At 34.3% G+C, this 23,157-nt stretch overlaps 1 protein-coding gene across 1 annotated transcript in view; it reads right to left on the bottom strand.

The window, feature by feature from the left end:
* The window catches only part of LOC110030794 (phosphoinositide phosphatase SAC1), a 108,754-nt gene that overhangs the window by 71,128 nt on the left and 14,469 nt on the right, over positions 1-23,157 (bottom strand). Inside the window, exons 5-7 of the mRNA XM_020733713.1 lie at positions 19,661-19,737; positions 17,069-17,256; positions 16,568-16,665 (exon numbers count right to left, since the gene is read on the bottom strand). Coding sequence (XP_020589372.1) covers positions 16,568-16,665; positions 17,069-17,256; positions 19,661-19,737 — 363 coding nt within the window. The remainder of the gene's footprint in view (positions 1-16,567; positions 16,666-17,068; positions 17,257-19,660; positions 19,738-23,157) is intronic.

The raw sequence follows: 23,157 nt of genomic DNA, 5'->3' as shown, positions 1-23,157 counted from the left end.
CCCAGGAAAAACTTGAATTATGGAGGTCTACATTGGAGTCTAAAGGCCTTCATTTAAGTAGAACTAAAACTAAATACATGGAATGTAATTTTAGTAGTAGTAGCTCTAGTGACAGAAGTGTGACTTTGGGTGATCAAATTATTAAAAGGTGTGAACGATTTAGATATCTTGGGTTCGTTGTTCAAAGCGATGGCGATGTAGATGGGGACGTTAATAGTAGAATTCAAGTTGGTTGGTTGAAATGGAGGAATGCTTCGGGTCTTTTGTGTGATAGAAAAGTACCGCTTAGACTAAAAGGAAAATTTTATAGGACGATGGTGAGACCTGCAATGCTCTATGGCGTTGTATGTTGGCCTTTAAAAGAGAAGCACAATAATAAGTTAAGTGTTGCCGAGATGAGAATGATTAGGTTGATGAGTTGATTTACACTTATAGACAAAATGCGAAATGAATATATCCGTGATAGGGTTGGTGTAGCTCCTGTGACGGACAAAATTAGAGAAAGTCGTCTTAGATGGTTTTGTCACGTCTTAGATTGTTTGGCCACATTAAACGTCGACCACCTGATAATTCATATAGAAGAGTAGATGTTTTAGATTCAACTTATGTTAAGAAAGACAGAGATAGGACTAGGAAGACTTGGGCTTACTGTATAAAAAATGATTTAATTTATTAGAACTAAATGAAAATATGACACTAAATAGGATGCGGACGCAATGGTGAAAAAGAATTCATGTAGCCGACCCCATTTAGTGGGATGAAGGCTTGTTGTTGTTGTTGTTGTTTGAAGTTGTATTGTAAAAATGATGTGTGACAGCATAATTTAAAATATACTTTTAGTAAATAATGATTTTTATAGATTGTATATATGTGTCTGACTGATTATGATAGAGTCACCCATTTAAGATGCTAGGGGATAAACGCTAAAACAACGGTGCACGTAAATGAAAAAAAAATGTATTGAAGTACCTTAAGTGGTACAATTTTTAAACGATGCTCATATGAGCGTTGCACAAATGTAGAATGATAATGGTATGTAATTGATATAGTAAGATTAGAATGATAATGGTATGTGATTAATATAGTAAGTTCATTGAATAGTATCTCAAATATTTGTATTGATTTATTAAAAAGTTTAATTAACATGCATATTATTTTTTTTCATTATATTATTGTAGTTTATTAGAATGAGTATTCGCTGACTTGTTTTGCTCATTGTTATTTTAAACTAACTTTTCAATTAAATTAAGTAATTAAAAAATTGGCAATATAAAGAAAAATATTTATAAAAGACGCAGATAACCTATAATGAGGTAAATTTAATTTTACATCTTTAATTTAATTTGATTAGTGGCTATTTCATTTGTTAAATTCTATATGAAGATAGAAATCTTAGTTTTCACTGTCCGACCATCTATATCTGCCTTGGTTAAATCCAAATTTTGGGTCGAGGTGTGACAAAAATGGTATTAAAGACTGGTTTAGGATTAATTAACAAAATCTTAATGAATGAGCCAATAGAGAAATTATAAAAATATTTTAATAAAATAAAAAATTTAAAAATTTGAGAACTCAAATTAATAATTATTTTCATTCACGCGTGGTAATATACTCGAAACTATAAAAGAAAATTTAATAAAAAACAAAGAAAAACAACCCACTATAAATGTGAACAGATAAATATGAACGCGAATGTCTTGACTCAGATGATGGCGGAGATAACTTAGTTGATTCTGGAGTCCAGAAAACAGTCTATCGAAAGCAATACAATTGATGTGGATAAGTGTCTGAAGATATTTCAAAATTTGCGTCCACATTTGCTCAAGAGAACTGAAGGCCCGATTGAATGAAAGAATTGGATAATGAGGATGGAGAAAAAAATAGATAACATGGTTTGTTCGAATGAAATAAGGGTAACATTGGCTACTTTTGCACTGGATGGAGAAGCTGAAAGATGGCGGCATGAGCAGCTCCATGATAGGTTAGGAGACATACCGAATATGATATTCAGTTGGAAGGAATTTGTGGAATTATCAGAGTGGTTGTACCCCTATCAGCCTAAAGAAAGATGCAGGACTAATTCATCAAGTTTGAGACAAGGAAAAAAGACATTCATACAGTCCGAAGCAGAATTCACTGCACTGTCAAGGTATGCATCACAGTCGATTGCTACCACAAACAAAAGTGCAATGGATCCTTTTAGGATTAAAGGATTCGATCAGATAGTCATTGGTGTCTTTAGGGCTCTATGAATACTTAGTATTTGTAGGACGAGCTAGAAAAGTGGACATCAACCATCGGCTCACTCAGAAGCGTAAGAAGATTCACAAGAGAGAGTAATGATGAATGTGAACATGTAGATGAATCAAAAGAATCCAATGGAAAGAAGTCCAACGAATAATTTCGGTGATGTTAGCATAAGTAAGACCCAAGGTAACATAGTCGCTTGCCCCGAGTGCGAAATATAACATAAAGGTGAATGCTTGATGGACTCTTAACACTTGCTACAGGTGACGTCAGTCTGGACTTATAGCAAGATATTGTTCATCACTTGACAAAAAGAGCAATGAAGATCAAAAATTAGGTGAAGCTCCTTCACAAAAGGCTGCAAGTGGACAGAAAAGGACCTACTCAGGTCAACAAAGACAATATCTTGCCTTATAAATCGACTTTATGTATAGTCGTCCTATGTAGGTCAACAAAGACAATATGCTCGACCTTAGGTATAGTCCCTTACTTATAGTGAATCAGAAGAACATACTATTGTTGATGGTGATGAGGTCTTATGAGAGGCATTTTCTTATATAAGAGGGTATTTCCTTGCATACTTTCTTCCTTTAGCATTGTTATCTGAAATATAATGAAGTTGTCGTGTATCGAATCGTTATTTTTATAATGATTACTTTTAATCTTAATGAATGACCCTTAGTTTCATGAATAGCTGATATTGACATGCTTAATAAGAAATGACTCAAGGTCTATTTATAAATTTCGAAAACGAAATTTTTGTAAGTGGAGAAGATTGTAACGTATGATTTCAGTCACCCAGGTGTCGGCGATAAAAAGTTGGGGGTTGTTGCCCGTAAGAAGCTGTCGGTCACCGAAATCGAAATTCCGTCGCCGGCTTCGGAATGACGCCTTAATTTACATATAATTTTAAGTTAAAATCAAATATGAAAATCAAACTAACCTCATATTTTTCATAGTTTAAATGAAAGAGCATTTTACCTCAAACCATGTATCTATCCCGAAGGATAAACACAAGACTTGAGGATGAGGCTCGATCAAATAAACTAAGAAATACATGACGTCCGTTTGGTCTGCGAAACCGTTTTATTTGCCGACAAATTCTCCTATTTAATATGAAAAATTAAATAGGGTTTATTTTAAGCTAGGTCATAAAAGCTTCCTATAAGGGCAAGCCCCTATAGTTAATTACATCTTAAATGAGCGAAATCACTTAAGAATACTCTCGATAAAAATCAGGAAAAATTATTTTCAAGGATTTCAAAAGGATGAGACTTTTCAACGAAATCGGACAAAGATGTGTGAAAAAGGAATGGCTCAAATTCGAAACATTTATTACAGAATCCAAAGAAAGAATAACTAAGGGATGTCACAGATCCAGAGGAGATTCTTGGTGACTTCCCAGTCTACCTTATGGTTTGGCTTCAGTTTCGAGGAGGAATATTCAAATGTTTCATCCTACCAATTTTATTTAATTAGGGTCTACATTTGTGTGAAACGATCACACAAATTGTCTGGAAGATGTGAGGATTTAGGTCGTAATGAACGACAACCTCAGAATTTTAAAGCGAGTTAGGGTTTAGATCGTATGGCAGAGCTATACAAATGTCTAACGAAAAGGTTGAGAATTTATGTTACACTAGGCAAACAACCTCAAAATCCTATGAATTGTTGCTTTAATTTCTAGGAAATGAATGATTTAGCTGGGGAAGACATGTTCTGCTGTTGAAGATTGTCGTGCTGCCCACCGCACTAGTTCCAAGCTCACTAGTTCCAAGCTCTTTCAAGCTCTTTGTCGTGACGAGTTTGAGTTTTATAGGGTGTCAAGTTATAATATCAAATCCAGTGGCGCTATGATTATAGTTCTTCAAATATTTTATAAATAACATGTTGAAGTTGTACAGTGTATAGCATAACAGTATGGTAAGTAACACAGGACGAGCAGTAGAGTATTCAATAAATAAAGTAGTACAAAATGCGGTGTAAGGGAAAAGTAAAAAGAATACAGCAGGTAGATGATTTGCAAGAAAGTAACATGCTGTAAGCATAAAACAAACCTGTATACCTAGGAGGTCCGTTGTTCCTTAAGTGTAATTGATGCAACGGGTACAAGCAACAAAACTTGAGGAAACATGCTGAAATGCTTTATATAAATGAAAACAAAGAAACGTCGTCCAGAAATCTCAAGAAAGATCGTTAAAAGACTCACGACAAGAGAAATGCAAAGAAATCGACGAATCGGCAAATCGATTAAAATCGTAGAAAACACGGGAAAATCCCGAAAAGAGACCACGAGTGCTTTGTCCAAAAAAATTCGATAATACATGTGAAAAAGTCCGAAAAGAGGGGACCGCAAGCACTCGGATCGGGGCTAGGCTCAACTATATACTAGTACTCGAGGGGCGTCGAAGGCTACTCGATCACCCGGATGTATGAAGTCTGTCACTCAACTAGAATGGTGTCTTATCGAACCTAACTCAGAAGGGTACTCCTCAGCCTAAACAGGTGATCAGCAGGTGGACAACCAATGATTAAAATGTATTTAAAATTCATGTTTTCAGCATACAAATAGTTTTCAAACATGCAAAAAAGTGGGTTGTATCAATTTTATTTGTAACGAAAGGTGTATTTTTGTTTTAGAAAAATGTGTATTTGTTCTTATCAAATTTGTTTTTATCAATTTTGAAAAGTAGTTGTCCACGAGTCGATTGCGTTATCGGGCATAAGACTACCAACAACCTAAGAAGGTTCGGGTTAGCTCCCGCTAGTCTTGTGTCAGTGAATGATATTGTCATCCTACAGCCCACCGGGTTCCTGAATCGGATCCCGATATCGTAGAATGATATATCATTATACTTTATCTCCGGTGTGCCTTTGTCATCACCGCCCTAAGCCCCAAAACAAAACCGACCTACTTACGACCTTGCTTGATGGTTTCACGTATAGCCTTGATACGACCTTGCTTGATGGTTTCACGTATAGCAAAAGGCTATACGTGGACACTTATGTATCGGAAATAAGCATAAAAAACCGAACCACGAAGCAATGAAAAAAGGAACAAAAACGAGGTGAGAGAGAGGAGGGACTGATTCACCTAAAAAAACATCGAAAAGAACGAAGGATGAATCAGCTTTGAAAACTCGTGACGAAAAGACCTGAAAAGGAAAGCCCGAAGATCTTTGAATCTACCCGAAAGGGTATTATTTTCTCACATTTTCATAAGTGGATCAACCCAAGTCAAAATGACCTCCTAACGCCGGTATCCAAACCCCAAATATATCTTTTATGAAATCAATTCGTCTCAACCAAGTATTCTCCCAAGAAAAAAATCAAAAATCTCCCAAACTTCATAAATCAAGCAAAAGGAAAGTGACCCCGGGGAAACCACCACTAGTATTTCCAAACCCATACAAAAATCAGGATCTTCCAACTTCCAAATTAATCAATAGTCTTATATATCAAATAAGCATAAAATCTTCCCATAGAACCAGAGAAATGCTCACGACCGGGGTCAATAGAGGGGGGTATAGCCACCAAGGCTTTTGGTCAAGGCAAAATAGGGCCAAAAAGACTCACGGCCAAGGCGGTAACCAAAGGCACAAAAGGAGCGGAGGCTCACGGCCAAGGCAACCCAAGGCACAAAAGGAGCCCACGGCCATAGTAGCAACAGGAAAACTACCCAAAGTATTGCCTTTGATACGTAAGAGAGTGAATGGACAAGCTTGTATAAATCATTCAAACCGGCTCCAATTTCCCCCAAGTAAGACATAAGAAATATGCTCAATTTATTTTTGATCACCTCACTCTATAGATAGTGCAAATGCATATGTTTTTGGATGGCAAACTTGATTCATCCATAACATTCAAGTCACCCTAAGTTCGGCAGGAAGAGCCAAACAACCCCGAATAGCCTACCAACAAGTTCATGGGTGGAGCTAAGAACAAGCATGAACCAACTCCACTACAAGCCTTCGGGTAAGAGCAGAAAAAAGGCACAAGACAGGCTCCCAACGAGCTCTCGGTTAAGGGCCAGAACAAGGCATAAACAGGCCCCCAGCAAGCTCTCGGGTAAGGGATAGAAGCAAGCAAAGGGCAGCCACCAAAACTCTCGAGTAGGGACAAGTATAAGGCACCAATCATGGGCTCTCGGGTAGGGACTAAGGCAAACAAAAATTAAACCCAAACCACTCCTCGGGTAGGGACAGGACAAGATAACACCGAGCTCCCAAATAGGGGTTAAAGCAAATAAAATCGAACCTTCCCACAGCTATGGAACAGGGACAAGAATAAACACCACAACAGGATCTCGGGTAGGAGCTAAAACGAGCAAACCGAGCTCCCAAATTAAGCCAAAATAAATCCCTCAAGGTTAACAAGTAAAGCTCACATACCCAAGACAAGATCTCACTCCAGAACCCAGCCTCCAACCCTTCCAAGGTGAAAACCGAGCCCCTAAAGAGATCAAATCAAAGCTTTAAAGGCTAATCAAATGCGGTATATGTAGCAAATCCAAAGCCAGCCATTTTTAGGCAAAACGAAAACCAGCAGGGGCAAAAAGAATAAAGCCACACCCCAAATCAAACAAATATAAGCCTCATAATCAGGCAAGAGTCAAGAGCTAGAGCAGGTAAGACCGAGCCCTAATGGAGGCCAGAAACCGAGCCACTCAAGGCTAAAAGAGGGCCCAAGCACAAATAGAAACTCAAGCTTTAACAAAAATTAAAGTTCCAGCTACTTCAAGGTGAAATCGACCCATTTAGAACCAAAGAGTAGTTCACATGCCTTTTAAAACATCAAGATATAGAGCCAACATATGTCTTAAACAAGAGCAACAATATAGAGAGTATATTTAGGCCCCCAACTTAAATATTCCAAGCATGAAACAACTTCCAATGGAAGTTTAAACAAAGTGATGCCTCGTGAGGTGCTAAACCCAACCACCAAAACAAGTTACAAGACTTGTCAAATTAAATAAATCCTCCCATAACATGTATTTCAAGCAAGGAAGAGCCATAAGAAACAAAAGTCGAGCCCCCAAACATGCATGAAAAGCCAAATAAACTCTCCAATATCTCATGCTAAATAAGAATAGATGAAAAGCCTCATAATACATATCCTAACATGCTTGCAAGAGGAGCTAACATGAGCTCAAAGTTACATTTACAATTATTCCAACCTGCTTTTGAACAAAAAGAGAAAAGAGGAGCTAGCATCGTCTCAAAGCCACGTTTCAACCTTCTTATTCACAGTAATAGAAATATGTCATAATTTTACCATTTTAAGCAAGTAGGGAAAAGAGAAAAGTCGATAACATGCTATACTTCTATCCTTCTATACAAATAATCAAATCTAGCCCTTAAAGTATGCTTGCATTTTTATTCCAAAATGCGGAATGAATATATTCGTGATAGGGTTGGTGTAGCTCCTGTGACAGACAAAATTAGAGAAAGTCATCTTAGATGGTTTGGTCATATTAAACGTCGACCATTAGATGATCCGATTAGGCGAGTAGATGTTTTAAATTCGACTTGTGTTAAGAAAGGCAGAGGTAGACCTAGGAAGACTTGGGCTTATTGTATTAAAAATGATCTTAATTTACTAGAACTAAATGAAAATATGACACTAAATAGGACGCAATGGAGAAAAAGGATTCATGTAGCCGACCCCACGTAGTGGGATTAAGGCTTTGTTGTTGTTGTTGTTGTTGTATGCTTGAGTATCATGTATTTAAAAATATAAGTGCCAACTAAGTCAGCATGTTGAATCACTCATTGAACCGAGCTAACAGGGGCTCGACAAGGCAAAACCGAAAAAAGGGCAAGGCACAAAAGGGAAAAAGGTACCTCCTTGAAGCAAAAGAAAGTAACACAGGAACTTTAAAGGCACTCCCCAACTTCAATTACTCCTCCAACAGCAAGAGGAAATCAATTCAAGCACCAGAAAATCAAAGAAATGAGTGAAAAAGAAAAATGACAGGGTTTCCTTCCTTAAAAATTTTCGGCCTTTTTCCAGGGCTACCACACCAAGCTCTAATAAAGGAGGAGAAGAATGATTAAGAAAATACGGCTGAGGGATCGAGAGAGGCAGAGGATTAGATCCTCGCAGAGGATACGATCCGTTCCGCGGCAGAGAAGATCGAACCCAAAACGCAGGAGATAGGATACGAGGGATGGGCGTCTGCGAGACTTGACTTGTCTCGCGTACGAGAGGCGAACACGGGAACGAATCCCCCCAACGGCATGAAGGAGCGGGTCAGGCGATCGAACGAGCTAACCTAGGGCTGAGGCAGGCCCACGGGGTCGAGAGAATGAGGCGGGGGGGGGGGGGGGGGGGGTAGATTTAGGATTTTAATATAAGTTTATTAATTATAACAATAATAATAATAAAATATTATTTGTTATTATAATTAACACTTAAATAGGTATTTTCCCTAAGACGTGTCGTCGCAATGAAACGAACTTCCCCCCTAGGCAAAATCGATGTTCCGGAAGCATCGGCGCAGTTCGTTTCGTCGTCCGGAGTCGTCCGGGCAACCTCGTCGTCGATCTGATTAAAAACGTGTCGCGGTCCAAATCCAATCAAAATTTTGGCTCGAATTCGATTAAACAGGACTGCAAAGAGAGCAGCAGTGCCAAATCAACGAGTAAAGTCAATCCTAAGGCCGGCAGTCCTATAGGAATGCTCCCTGAGTTCCTTCGGAGTAGCCTTACTTGCTAAGCAATAGCGGTCAAGACTAATACATGGAACTTCAAGTCGAGCGAAAAAAAGTCCAGAATTGCTAACAGGGAAGGCTCCTTCACTAGTTTTCTAGGAGTAGTCCACAGAAAGGTCCTACAGCTAGATTTTAGGCTACTAAGGAGGGGAAAACTACACCTTGACCGAAAGCGAGGTCAACACCAGAGAAGAAGATGAGTCGAGAAGTCAGGCAACCAAACAGAGAGGAGAGGAAGCAAGTGGGTTGGAAGCCAAATAGACGAGCTTGCCCTATAAATCGACACGAGAGACAGGAGCACTCATTTGTGCAATCAGAGAGCAGAGGAATGGACGTGTTGTGTTTTCTTACCCGAAGAAGCGACGCAGTGGCCTTGAGCGTTGTGCTCAAGGGAAGAAGTGGATCGCGACATTGCTGCATCAAGCCGCGACGTCGACCAGGAGGGTGTCGAAGCCAGAGTCTCGTGTCGTGCGAAGGCAGAGAGGACGGTGAGCGACTCAGGTGCGGAGAGGAAGGTGGGTTTGAACCAAGCTGATCACGGGCCGCTCGGTGTTGAAGATGAGTCGAGTATCGCACACAACCACACGAGAAGAAGAGCAGCGCGTGCAGGGAAAGGGTTTTTTTTCGACCGAGGGTTATATTAGAGGAGTGTTTCAGTCATTTAATATTTAGTAAGAATTTCATAGGTGTATATGTATACGCACACGCACACACATATATGTACATATACATGCAAATAATTATGATTATATAAAATAAAATAATGAAATTTAATACTCAAATAAAAAATTAATAGTTTATTAAAATATTATATTTATTAAATTCAATATCATGTTAGACTTTCAAATTTAGAAGAGTCGGCAACAAGACAAATTAATCGACATCGAAATGAGTACTCATGTTCTTATACTATTATAATAATTTGTTTTTTCAAGGCTAAATGAATTTACTGATATTATCATTAGTTATATTGAAATTATGTAAATTTGAGATTTTGAATTTTAGTGAATTTTATTCATACTGTAGAATGATGTGTGACAGCATAATGTAAAGTATCATTTAAATGATTTATAACAATATTGTAGGATAAGCATATGGTAAGGAATATTTTTTTAGTAAAGTGATTTTCATAGAATGTTTATATGTGTATGACTGACTATGACTGAGTCACTTCTTTATGGTACTAATAAGAGAACGCTAATATACATGTGTACATGAATAAAAAAGGATATTAATATTGAAGTAAAATTTTTAAATGACGCTCATGTGACGATTATACAAATGCAGAATGATATTAGTATGTTATTAATAGTAAGATTTATTAAAAAGCATCTCAAATTTTTATTAAAAAGTTGAACTATCATGCATAATATTTTCTTTTTTCAATGTATTATTGTAATTTAGAAATACGAATATTCACAGGCTTGTTTAGCTCATTGTTATTTTAAACTAACTTTTCAGGTTAATTAAGTGAATAAAACATGAGCAATAAAAGAGAAAATATTTATAAAAACCGCGGACAATCAATAACGAGGCATGCTTAATTTTACTGTTTTAATGAATTTTGATTAGTGACTTTTTCATTTGTTGAATTGTAAATGAATATAGAAAACTTAGTTTTCACAGTCCAATCATCTGTACCAGCCTTGGTAAATTTCAAGCTCCGAGTAGGGAAGTGACACAAAGAGCAATAACATGTAAGAACTATGCGAATGACATCGTGTGCATGAGAGTATGAAAATGAGTGTGCATACTGAAGATATCGCCTTGTGTGTGAGAGAGAACAAAGCCAACAAACTAAAACCAATAAAGTTAAATTAGTTTGGGGTTTTTCTTTAATTTTACAAATAATTATTTTAATTCAATGTTTATTAATAATCAATATTAGATTTTACTAAATAATGTTAAAAAATGAAAGTTGAAGAGTATATTAATGAAGAGATTGGAAAATGATAGTTGACTTCACATAAAAAATACTTAGGCAAATTTTTACTAGTTTCTTTAATTTTCAATAAAGATTTCTATCATATAGCAAGTTTAAAAATGTGAAGAAGAACTAAGAATTTCAATTAATGAGTAAATTTGAAAGGAGAATACCAAAATAATCAAGAAAATGATCTACTTTAGAAATTTTGCTAAACATCAGGTTTCCTTATATTTTAGAGAAAAGTTATTAACCTTGTAATAGAATGAAGAAAGTAGAAAGATGAGAATAGTAAAATACTTTATATAAGCAGCATTAAAATTAAGAAATTTAGATATTAAGTTAAAAAGATTAAAAGATTAAATTGATGTCATTAAAATGAACTGGTCATTGGATAAAACAATTATTTAGAAGTTTAGATCCTCGTGAAAGCTAAAATGAAGATTATAAAAAGAATACTAGTTTCTTTAATTTTGAATAAAGATTTGTATCATACAGGAAGTTTAAAGATGTGAAGAAATACTAAGAGTTTCAATTAATGAGTAAATTTGAAAGGAGGATTTGAGAATAATCAAGAAAGAAATCTACTTTAGATATTTTGCTAAACACTAGGTTTACTTAGCATTAAAGAAAAGTTATTAACCTTATAATAGAATGAATAAAGTAGAAGGATAAGAATAGTAAAATACTTTCTAGAAGCAGCATTAAACTTAAGGAATTTAGAAATTCAGTTGAAAAGATTAAAAGATTGAATTATTGTCATTAAAAAGAACTTCTAACAACAACAACAAAGCCTTAATCCCACTACGTGGGGTCCGCTACATGAATCCTTTTTCTCCATTGCGTCATATTTAGTCTCCTATTTTCATTTAGTTCTAATAAATTAAGATCATTTTTTATACAATAAGCCCAAGCCTTCCTAGGTCTACCTTTGTCTTCCTTAACAGAAGTCGAATCTAAAACATCTACACTCCTAATCAGTCATCAGATGGTCGATGGTCAACGTTTAATGTGACCAAACCATCTAAGACGACTCTCTCTAATTTTGTCCGGAACAGAGCTACACCAACCCTATCACGGATATATTCATTTCGCATTTTGTCTCTAAGTGTAAAACCACTCATCCACCTAATCATTTCATCTCAGCAACACCTAACTTAGCATTAAGCTTCTCTTTTAAAGGTCAACATTCAGTGTCATAAAGCATTGCAGGTCTCACCACCCTCTTATAAAATTTTCCTTTCAGTCTAAGCGGTACCTTTTTATCACACAAAAGGCCAGAAGCGTTCCTCCATTTCAACCAACCAACTTGAATTCTACTATTAACATCTCCATCTATATCTCGCTTTGAATAACAGACCCGAGATATCTAAATCATTCACACCTTTTAATAATTTGATCACCCAAAGTTACACTTCTGTCACTAGAGCAATGGCTACTAAAATTACATTCTATGTATTCAGTTTTAGTTTTGCTCAAGTGAAGGCCTTTAGACTCCAATGTAGACCTCCATAATTCAAGTTTTTCTTGGTTTTTTTCTCTCGCCTTATCCACGAGGAGGATATCATCAACAATAAAGCATACACCAAGGTACATCCTCCTGAAAATGTCCATTAAGACCATCCATAAATAACGCAAAAAAGATATGATCCAACAGAAATAAAAAAATATTTGGTCAATTCTCCTTCAGTTCGAACATAAGTAGTAGCTCTAGTATACATATCATTAATGACTTCAATATAAGTCCTATGAACACCTTTCTTCTCAAGAACGCTCCAAAGGACATATCTTGGAACCTTATTGTAAGTTTTTTCTGAATCAATAAAAATCAAATGTAGATCCTCCTTATTATCTCTGAATTTCTCCATCAAATCTCTCAATAAATGAATACCTTCCATGGGAAACCTGGTCGGCATAAAACCAAATTGATTACGATAAATCTTTATAATACGTCTTAACCTATGTTCAATTACCCTCTCTCATAATTTTAAAGAATGACACATCAACTTCATTCCTCTATAATTTGCACACTCTTATGCATCTCTCTTATTCTTAAAAATAGGGACCAAAATACTCTTCCTTCACTCCTCAGGCATATTTTTAGTTTTTAAAATAATATTAAAGAGTTTGGTAAGCCAAGAAACTTCAAATCTCCTAAATATTTCCACACTTCAATTGAAATATTATCAGGTCCTACAGACTTTTCACCCTTGATTTTCTTTGAAGCCTCCTCAACTTCCTTTTTACTAATGCGACAGTAAAAATGAAACATTTTATTATTATTAACAATATTAAGATCACTAAGGTAATCGTATTTTCAGAAAACTTCATTAAAAAGTTTATCAAAATAACTCACCCACCTACGTTGAATATCTTTTTCTATGAAAAGCACTTTTGGATTTTCATCTTTAATACGATTGTTTAAATATTTACTTTTCTTTCCTCTTTATTTGGGTAGTTTATACATATATTTTTCACCCTTCTTAATATCTAATCTATCATAAATATCACTAATAGCAAAATTTTTAGCATCACAGATTGTTCTTTTAGACTCCCTACGAGTTGTTTGATATTTTTATCAGTTCTCAAAGTTTTTACAATTAAACCAATTTTTATAGCATAACTTCTTATATTTTAGCTTTTCTTGCAAGTTATTATTCCACCACCAACTATTTTTATTTATAGAAACTTTTTCTTTTGATTCTCAAAGTACATCTTTTGCTACTTGTTTAATACTGTTTGTTACTTCATCTCACATGGCCTTTGATTCTTCATGAACATCCCAAATTTTGAAATCTTGAATTTTACTCGTAAAAATAATTTTATTTGTGTTTTTAGGTTCCTTCATCTAATTCTATGTTAATGAATCCTAGCATTCTTTATTTTACAACTCTTCATCTTAAAATTTAGAACTAATAATCGATGTTTGTTACTTAAATCCTCACTTGGAATAATCTTACAATTTTTACAATCTCGACGATCTCTTGTTCTCATAAAAAAATAATCAAATTGTATTTTATTAAACTCATTCTTATAAATAATAAGATGTTTATTTCTTTTCTTGAATAAAGTATTAGTAATAACAAAATTATACGTTAAAAATAAATCCAAAATGACTTTACATTCTCCATTCATCACTCCAAAACCGTAGCCACCATGAATATTTCTGAAATCTTCTACCACCCTACGAACATGTCCATTTAAATCTCCTCCTATAAAAATTATTTCTTCAAGAGGTATCATTTGTATCAAGTCTTCTAAGCAATTCCAGAATTTAACTTTAGTCTCTATATCTAGACCTAACTGAGGAGCATAAGCACTTATAAAATTAAAAATCTTAGAATCAATAATAATCTTAAGGGCAATAATTTCATCACCGACTCTATTAATTTTTACAACATTATCTTTCAAACTCTTATCTATAATTACACCAACACTAATTCTAGTGTGACTCTTACCAGAATACCAAAGTTTAAATCCTAAGTTATCAATCTTCCTAAGTTATCAATTCCTAAGTTATCAATCTCCTTAGCCTTTTCTCCCATCCATTTAGTTTTTTTAATACATAAGAAGTTAAAATTTCTATGAATTATAATATCAACTAATTTGATTAATTTATCATTGAGAGTACCTATATTCCAAGATCCTACCCTAATTTTAATTTCATTAGTTTCATGGACTAATTTCTTTACCCGCATCTGTTCGGAATGTGGGAACATTTGCTTATTTGACACTACACCCGGGCACCGGTGTAGCGGCCCTCGCACACTTTCACTGTATTCAGGTTATGCAGTGCGTCGTTTCCAGGGAACGCCCTAGCACTTACACAATGATCAAAAGGATTCATGTCATGATTTTTTTCGAAAAGTTTTACACTGGTTATCGACTGCATAACGCAACCCTCCACTTTTCACATCCGGGCTTGGGACCGGCAATGACAGTGTTATTAAAAAGAACTTCTCATTGGATAAAATAATTATTTAGAAGTTCAGATCCTCATGAAATTTAAAAGGAAGAGTATAAAAAAAAGATGTTAGAAGAAAGTTAATATTAAAGTTTATTTAAAATGTTGTACAATATTAAGTAAGAAATTTAAGGATATGGTTTATCATTATAGGTGCTAAAGAATTGAGGAATGTGACTAAAAGTCAATTTACAATAGCACTCTTCAAAAGATAAGGTGAGTGATTAATTTTTTGCCTATACTAAATTCTCTTATTTTTAAAAAATCAATCATGTTTGCCAGGATTTAAACCATCATCATATAAATAAATTAAGTAAAAATTTAGTTTTTAAATATTCCAAATATTGCAATTTGCCCTGAAATTTAACAAATGTTGGGAGTATTTGAAAAAAATTAAATAAAATCAAATGAAATAAAGGTTTAGGTCAATCAAAAGAATCACTCCCTTGTGGCACTAGCTAAGAATGCTATTGTACCCGTGCACAAAAATACCAATGAAAAAAACTTAAGGGATAAAAAAGTAGAAAAGAAAATATAAATTATTATCCCTTAACTAGTATAATATTTAGATGGTGCTACTGAAATGACATAAATGAAATGTCATTAAAAATATTAAAAATTTTCTAATTAATGAGAATACAAATATTTAAAAATCTTAATATTTTATCATTTTTCTTACAATATTCATGCTGGAACATATGCATACAAGTTTAGCGCACAGTAAAACTGTAATTATTTATTAAATAATTGTATAACTTAGCATGTTTACTGCTTATTTAAAGAAAAAACTCAGTTAAATGGCTGACATGAGAGAGATGTTTACACAAAAAAAGAATCTAATGAAAATAGATATAAGCAAAATATTTTATCATGTGTCAAGTTTTGTACTAAAATTGTTATTGCAAAGGGATATTTTTCTACCATTTGGTTTGAATGATGTATTGCAAATTTTCTGTTTAGTAGCTCTTTACTATTTAGATGATTGATATGGATTATTGCAACTGATAAAATAGTATAACTTTATCGTCCGAAAGACCATTCCCGCCTTTGAAATTTCAAACTCCCTAGTCAAGTTGTGACAATTAACAACTTTAATAGAAAAAGCCTGTCAATCACAAACCCACATAGAAGTTATAAGTAAATTTAATATGCCAGCAGAATTAATCTGGCATAAAAAAGTAAAGACAAGAAAATAAAAAATTAAAAAAATATTTTAAGAATATTGAACATGAGTTCGTTGCAAATATCCAATGTAATCAATTTATGCCTCAACTCCTAGAAGATGATCCAATATAATCTTAATTAGATTTCTTTGGACCAAATTTGAGGGGGCTCAATGACTATTTTCGATCTGATTTAGTGAAGAGAATAAATTAAACAAAACAATTTGGGACTAAAACGATGTTTTATAAATAATACCTGGCCTATTTTAACATTTTTCTCCCCAACAATCAATGAAGCAACAGAAGTAAGAATAGACAAGAATTAAGGAACAAGCTCCAGATAATGCCTCCATCATCAATTGACAAGTCAAAATAGACAAAAACAGATGAATCAGACATAAATCTCAGTTTATCAATGAATGAAAAAAATACAATCACAATAGATAGAATAGTTAAACTATAACATCTCAGTTTATCCATGAATGAAGATAAGAAACATACAAGTCACAATAGATAGAATAAATAAACGAAATGGATGCAAAACAGTAAGAACTCGCCTTAATTAGATTAAGCACAATTATAGGATTGCCATATCTCCTAGCCAAGTCCTCAAAATGCAGCTTTGTTGCCTGATATGTTGGATCGTATCTCTGTACTTAAAAATATTAAAAACGAAAAGGCGTCAAGCATTTTGGGAGATGACAGCCAAGCATTTTGGGAAATGACAATTAACAACAATGCAAGAAAATGACAACCAACAAAACAACAAAAGGGTATTAGTGAATATAAATTAAGCTTAAAGAGAAAAAGTAATATATTTTAAATTCCTAATGGTTTTCTAATTTTGCAAATCAACCACTCCATAAATGGTGCACATAATTACTATTACACTTATAATATATTTTATCTCATAATGTATGCACACACAAACGCTGCATATAGTTTATAGGACATGGTAGAGGGAACAACAAAAGAATTGAAATTCACGGTATGCAGAATTTTACCTTACAGAAAAAAAAAAGAGAAACGAAATGGCAGTAACAGTGGTCAGAACTTACAAATGATATCCGGTTTAGGGCTAAATCTTGAAGCTTCTTGTGACCAGAAAAGGGGGATTGAACCTCTCATCTGTACAACCGAACTCATTTTTCCCTTGCAACAACCAGCTTCCTCGTCAAGGACAATTTGCTCAGTTTCAACATCATTTGCAACTCTGCCTTTATCATTTACTCCCCTTTTCAAATAACTGCAACACAGGAAATCAAAAGAGAAGGGTGTTAAATATATATATATATATCAGGGGAGAGCTTGTTATATCAACAAAACTTGCGGCATCATAAATTTTCATTGATCTGTAAAATGCTTTAATTATAGATAACAGTGAAGAACAAATCCATTAATTCTAAATCAGCCCAACTTCACAGATCCCAAGCTTGCAAACCCAACCAACATGCAAAATGCACCTAAAGGGACAAAAGTAAGTAAAGACACATAATTGTCGGTTTAAGTTAGTGAAGTAACAATAAAGATTGAGATTATGGGGTGTGAAAATCTGCCTCAATCTCTCCTGAAAGTGTTTTGTTGTTCCAAATCAAAATTTAATTGTTCAGAAATTTTACACTCATTTTACGACAACTTTATAATCTAATTTTAAGTTTTCCTATAGGCATGCACGGACAATTACACCCCCCCCAACCCCCAAGGAAAAAAAAAAAGATTCTTTAAGACCAGTCAAAAGGTGCCAAGTGCTTAGTGTAAAGTAATGAAAATTTAGTTTCATATTAAAGATGTTTATCAAATTGACTCTGAACGGATAGTGGAGAGAATGATGATAAAACCAATCAAAATCTATGATTATGTAATCCTATGCAGTCATAGACTAAAGTTTACCTAGTCTAAAAGAGATAGTCAACCCACATGATTGAATTATCATTGTTAGTAGTCATAAGTTACATCATCTAAGAGAACCATGTAGACTTGAGGTGAATGGTTGTTTAAGGAGATAATTTAAAGTTGACATTATCTGACATAGTACTTTATGTCCTATCAAGTGCACCATATAATTCAAAACTCAAGGAATTAAGTCATTGGCGAACATTCAGGCTTGGAATGTGATTGTAATATAATTATATCATTTTACAACAGACCTCGAGTCAAAAAGCGTCGATCTAAACTGTTCCTTTTGTGGTGTCATTTGATGCAAAATCATACGATAAAAGTGTCATGTCATTAGTGGCATGAGATCTTCTTGAGTGACTATTACACTTGGGCGTTAAGTGGGTTGGCCATGGCATGGGCCAGGCTTATTCGGGCTTTGACCAGTCAAAACAAGCTCGAGCAAAGACAGAGCCTAGTTTCAATTTGAAAATTATAGCCAAGCCAGCCCACTCTATAGATCGGGCCAAGTCAGCCCATGGGCCTTAAAAGAAAAATTACTTTATTCTCTTTTCTATGATTTTAAGCATTTAATGAAGCCTTAAAGTGGATGGATATCTATAATTTGGCAGAAGTTGTGATCTGTGTTTGTTGTGTGTGTGACTGTGTGTGTGTTTTATTTGACCTGGATTCAAATGATCCAATATAATAATGTCACATGATAATGGTGAGTCAGTGACTTGATCCTAGATGATATCCATTAATGCATTATAGGTGTTTCACTCTTCCAAGGCAACTCATTTGTCTATAGGTACCATTTTGGTCTTTCTCATTTGCTTATTAGATAGTGGACACAATTCTGTTTGATTATCATTTTTCTTGCTTCTTGTTCAGAATTATTTGCGGTTTGATTCATATGTAATTTCAAATCTAACTTCTAAATGTTTTTTTTTTTTTCCTTTTTGCTTGTGTACTTTTTGCATAAAGTAAACTATTTTTCCTTTTTGCTTGTGTACTTTTTGCTTGTGTACTTTTTGCATAAAGTAAACTATTTTCGGGTTGGGTTTATAAGGGCGGGCCAGGTTTGGCTATTTCGGGCTTTGAGTAAGTCGAAGCGGACTCGAGTCTAGTAGGCCAGCCAAATTTCTATTTTTCTACAGCCAAAATCGTCAATTCTACGCGGGCTTATAGAGAGCACATTGGGCCACCCAGCAAATGCATAGGTCTAGTGACTGTATAGATACACTTGATAAAATATATACTCTTTGTGAGCTTATATTAATCCTCCAACTTCAAGTTCTTCCTCAATCCTCCAGCTCCTTTCCCCCTTACACTTAAGGAGGGGGAGGCAGCCCCCCTCCCTTGAGGACCGGTCGGTCCTCATGCCGAGCCCCGCCTCAAACAAAGGGTGCATTTCAGTTCGTTGTATAAAGCCTAGCCTAAAAGAACAAAACTAAACTTGAAAAATAAAAACCTATATGAACTGTCCCTTCCATATAATTTTATTAAAAAGAAATTTTCTGCTGAAGATTATAATCATTGGAATTGAAGATTGATAGTAATTAACATGCTTCCTAATGCAAAAGTACAAAATTGCAAAATAAAAGCTCAAAAATACCAAAAAAAAAAACTGTCTTGGTAAGAAGCTCATACCACAAGCAGAATAAAAAGGTAAAACCATATATGAAAAGAAATCAAATAAAAGAAAAGGGCAAACTGGCAGCCGTCAGATTACAGTTAAACAATCATAAATATAATAAAAGGGAAGAAAGTACCGTGTCCCTGCAAAATGACGAGACCGTCTAGATATTAAAGCAACACTGAATTCCCGCCAAAAAATAGATAATCTCACCTGTATAAAGAAACATTACAAAATTAAATTATTTGGAAACAATGTTAAATTAAAAATTATTGCACGTAAAAAAATTGCAATGTGCAATAATGATTATCAACACAAATGATGTGAAATTTTGAAAATCCCATAATAAAAAACTACTGAATAATAATGATATGAAAATAACTAATTTACAGATACATCAGAAAATTAAATTATTTCTAAACAATGTTACATTAAAAATCATTGCATGTAAGAAATTTGCAATGGGCAATAATAATTATCATCACAAATGATGTGAAATTTTGAAAATCCAAGAATAAAAAACTAATGGATAACAATGATATGAAAATAACTAATTTACAGTTATATTTTGCGTGATTGCAAAGAGTAATCTTTCAGGCATCAAAAGTGAGTACATGAGAATATATAGTTTTATTTTCCTAGGTCAAGCAATCATTAAAAGAAGATGATAATAATACAAGATAAAGATCAATGATGATAATGTCATATATATAAAAAAATGTTTCAGGGGAAGAAATCAATGCACTTTTGCAATCCAACACCATGCGGTTCAACTCAATATATGATTTATCTTAAGAGAATTTCTGATATATTTCATCTTCTTAACATAAAGATATAGACTGAAAAAATTTCATCATCAGATTTCAAAAGTACCGTGCTTATACCATTGCATTTATGATTCAGTTATTCTAATAAATAATGTGATTATATGCTCCAACTATAGATGATGGGGGTTTATTAATATTCGGAATCAAGAAACCAGCCACTCTTGATCCTTCACTTCAATGCTAACAGCCACGTTTATTTCTGCATCATCTAATATCATCTTTAGCAACTTCATATGTTGAACCAAGGAATCTAACATTAAGCAATTCCCAAGGAGTTATCATAACAGTTTGAAATTGGATATTTTGTCGATTCCTGAGAAGCTATCATAACAGCATGCATCAAATTCAACGTCCTAGAGAGTTATGTAGTTGTGATTGAGGAAATACTATAAAAGAGAAAGGAAAAGATTGAACAATCATATAGTTGAAGGAGATCAATCTTCTTCCACCATTCACTTGAGAAACATGTAATAGTTGGAGCTCTTGGCTCAAGAAGTTAGGCTACTACTTGCTTCTCTTCTAAAACAGGGGTTATTGAGGCCATAGACATGAAGAGACTATTTAAGTCAGCATGGATTTAGATGATTCCCGTTTTAAGGGTTTACCTACTCCATTTCCTAATTGACAATACATTTTAAGAAGGCCAAGAGGCATGCATATCCAAGGCAACCGTGGAGGCATGTGAGGAACATAACCACGTGGCAACTAAACTGAATGGCAAAGTAAAGCAGCTATAGGTTATTTACCATTGTGCTTGCAAAAGGAATAGTTGTCATGCTTCATGTTTAAGGAGGCACAAAAAGTATCCACATGTTTGTCATTGGTAGGTTAACGAGTTGCCAATTGTGATTTGTGTGAATTGTCAATGGGCTGCCACTACAAAAGATGCCAGGCATGCAAAGACTGCAAAAAAGATATCTACTCAAATTGTTGGGAAGTAATCGATTGTTCTAGCTCCATGTCGCTTCTCTAATGCATTTGTTGGTGTGTTTTCAAGCACTACAAGAAGGATCTTCCAATTAGTGAGTCCCTCAAGTTCCTTGGGATTTGAAAAGGCTAATGTCCAACCTACAGAGACAATTGAATAGCCCAAGATACTTTTAGTTGATTTATTCTAAAGTTGACACATGGAAGAACAATTAATCCAGCTCGAAAAAGGGAGCTAGCTTTACAATACACATATGTTCATTATCCCCCCTTGCTTTTAATCCCTATTTCTACTCCAACCAAAAGATTTGAAAACAAATAAAATGAGCTAGCTTTATAAAACACATATATTCATTATTCCCCATGCTTTTAATCCCTATTTCTACTCCAGCAATAAGATTTGAAAACAAATAAAATCTTCTCACATTTCTTCATCAGCTATCGTGCCATGATTATTATTATTACCAACATGTATTCTAAAGAAGCATTATATTAGTGAGATCTTTTTGTGTGGTAAGAGGAATGCGGTGGCAAGTACCTCCCCTGTTTGACAAAGTTCTAATGCAACTGACATTGTCTTAATCATCTGCAATGCCTAGTGTCATTATCAGAGGCTAATATCCACCTTCTTCTAGCATTGATGCTATGATATTTAGAGTTTCATCGCAATCTATATTTTTTCACTGACTCTTTAAGTGACAATAGATGTTGAAACCAGCCCAATTAAAGGCGTGATGGATGAATGAGTGGCCTCAATTAATCACATTTTAGCACTTGATGATTATCATTTTATAAAATCGAACAAGATTTTATTCATGCAATAACTGATATTGTCTCAATCATCTGCAATGCCTCATTATCAAGGCTAATATCCACCTTCTTCTTGCACTGATGCTATGATATTTAAATTTTCATCGCAATCTATATTTTTTCACTGGCCCTTTAAGTGACTATAGATGTTGAATGAGTGGCCTCGATTAATCACATTTTAGCACTTGATGATTCTCATTTTATAAAATCGAAAAAGATTTTATTCATGCAAGTATGCCTCCTCATGTCATTCATATTCTTCTTATACTAAAAAAAGATAGTTCATGATGCCTGTATGATGATATTCATGTCATCAACAAAATTACTATCAATTCTAAGTCATATACAGAAACTTTATGCCGTGTTGGACAAAAAGGTCAAATAAGTAGTCTTTCCAAAAAATTGACCATCGGAGTGGATCCACTAAATCTAAATATGGGAAGGTGGTGAACAAAGGATTTCCCTTAACAAGAAAGATATTGTCCACGAGTGCTTCGTTATGCATTCTAGCTTGATGAAATTGCAAGTACATGTACGTGTATCATGATATACAAAATTTAACTTTTATAGATCATTTTCTTGTATTTTATGTTCATGATACTACAACCTTTAATCGATCCAAACCTAATCATGTTAGATATCTTTGATACATTTTTCAAATACCACGTCATGAAAAATACAATATTAACATGAAAAAGTGCTCAATCATGATAAATTTCATTATTTTTCTAGGTAATCTTGAGTGAATGCATCTCTATTGATCACAAAAAAACTGAATCTATTAGATAATGATTGATGCCATCATCGATCTATGACATGCATAGCCAAGGGTGTGCATCATTTCTTGAAAACCTAAAAACAAAAAAAAGAACCGAAACGAATAAATTTGGTTGATTTTCATTGGTTTTAAAATGCATTTCTGTTTTTGATTTTTAAAACTTAAATATTTGATTTTCGGTTATTGATTTGGTTTAGTGTTTCATTTAACCAAACTGTAACAATTCTGTTTCAGTTCGGGTGGGGGGGGGGGGGGGAGGAAACGATGAATCAGGATAGATGAAATAAGGAA

This window comes from Phalaenopsis equestris, unplaced genomic scaffold, assembly GCF_001263595.1.
Source record: "Phalaenopsis equestris unplaced genomic scaffold, ASM126359v1 Scaffold000761, whole genome shotgun sequence".
Taxonomy (NCBI): domain Eukaryota; kingdom Viridiplantae; phylum Streptophyta; class Magnoliopsida; order Asparagales; family Orchidaceae; genus Phalaenopsis; species Phalaenopsis equestris.
Note: the sequence above shows the minus strand (reverse complement) of the source record. Positions and strands in the feature narration are given on the sequence as shown.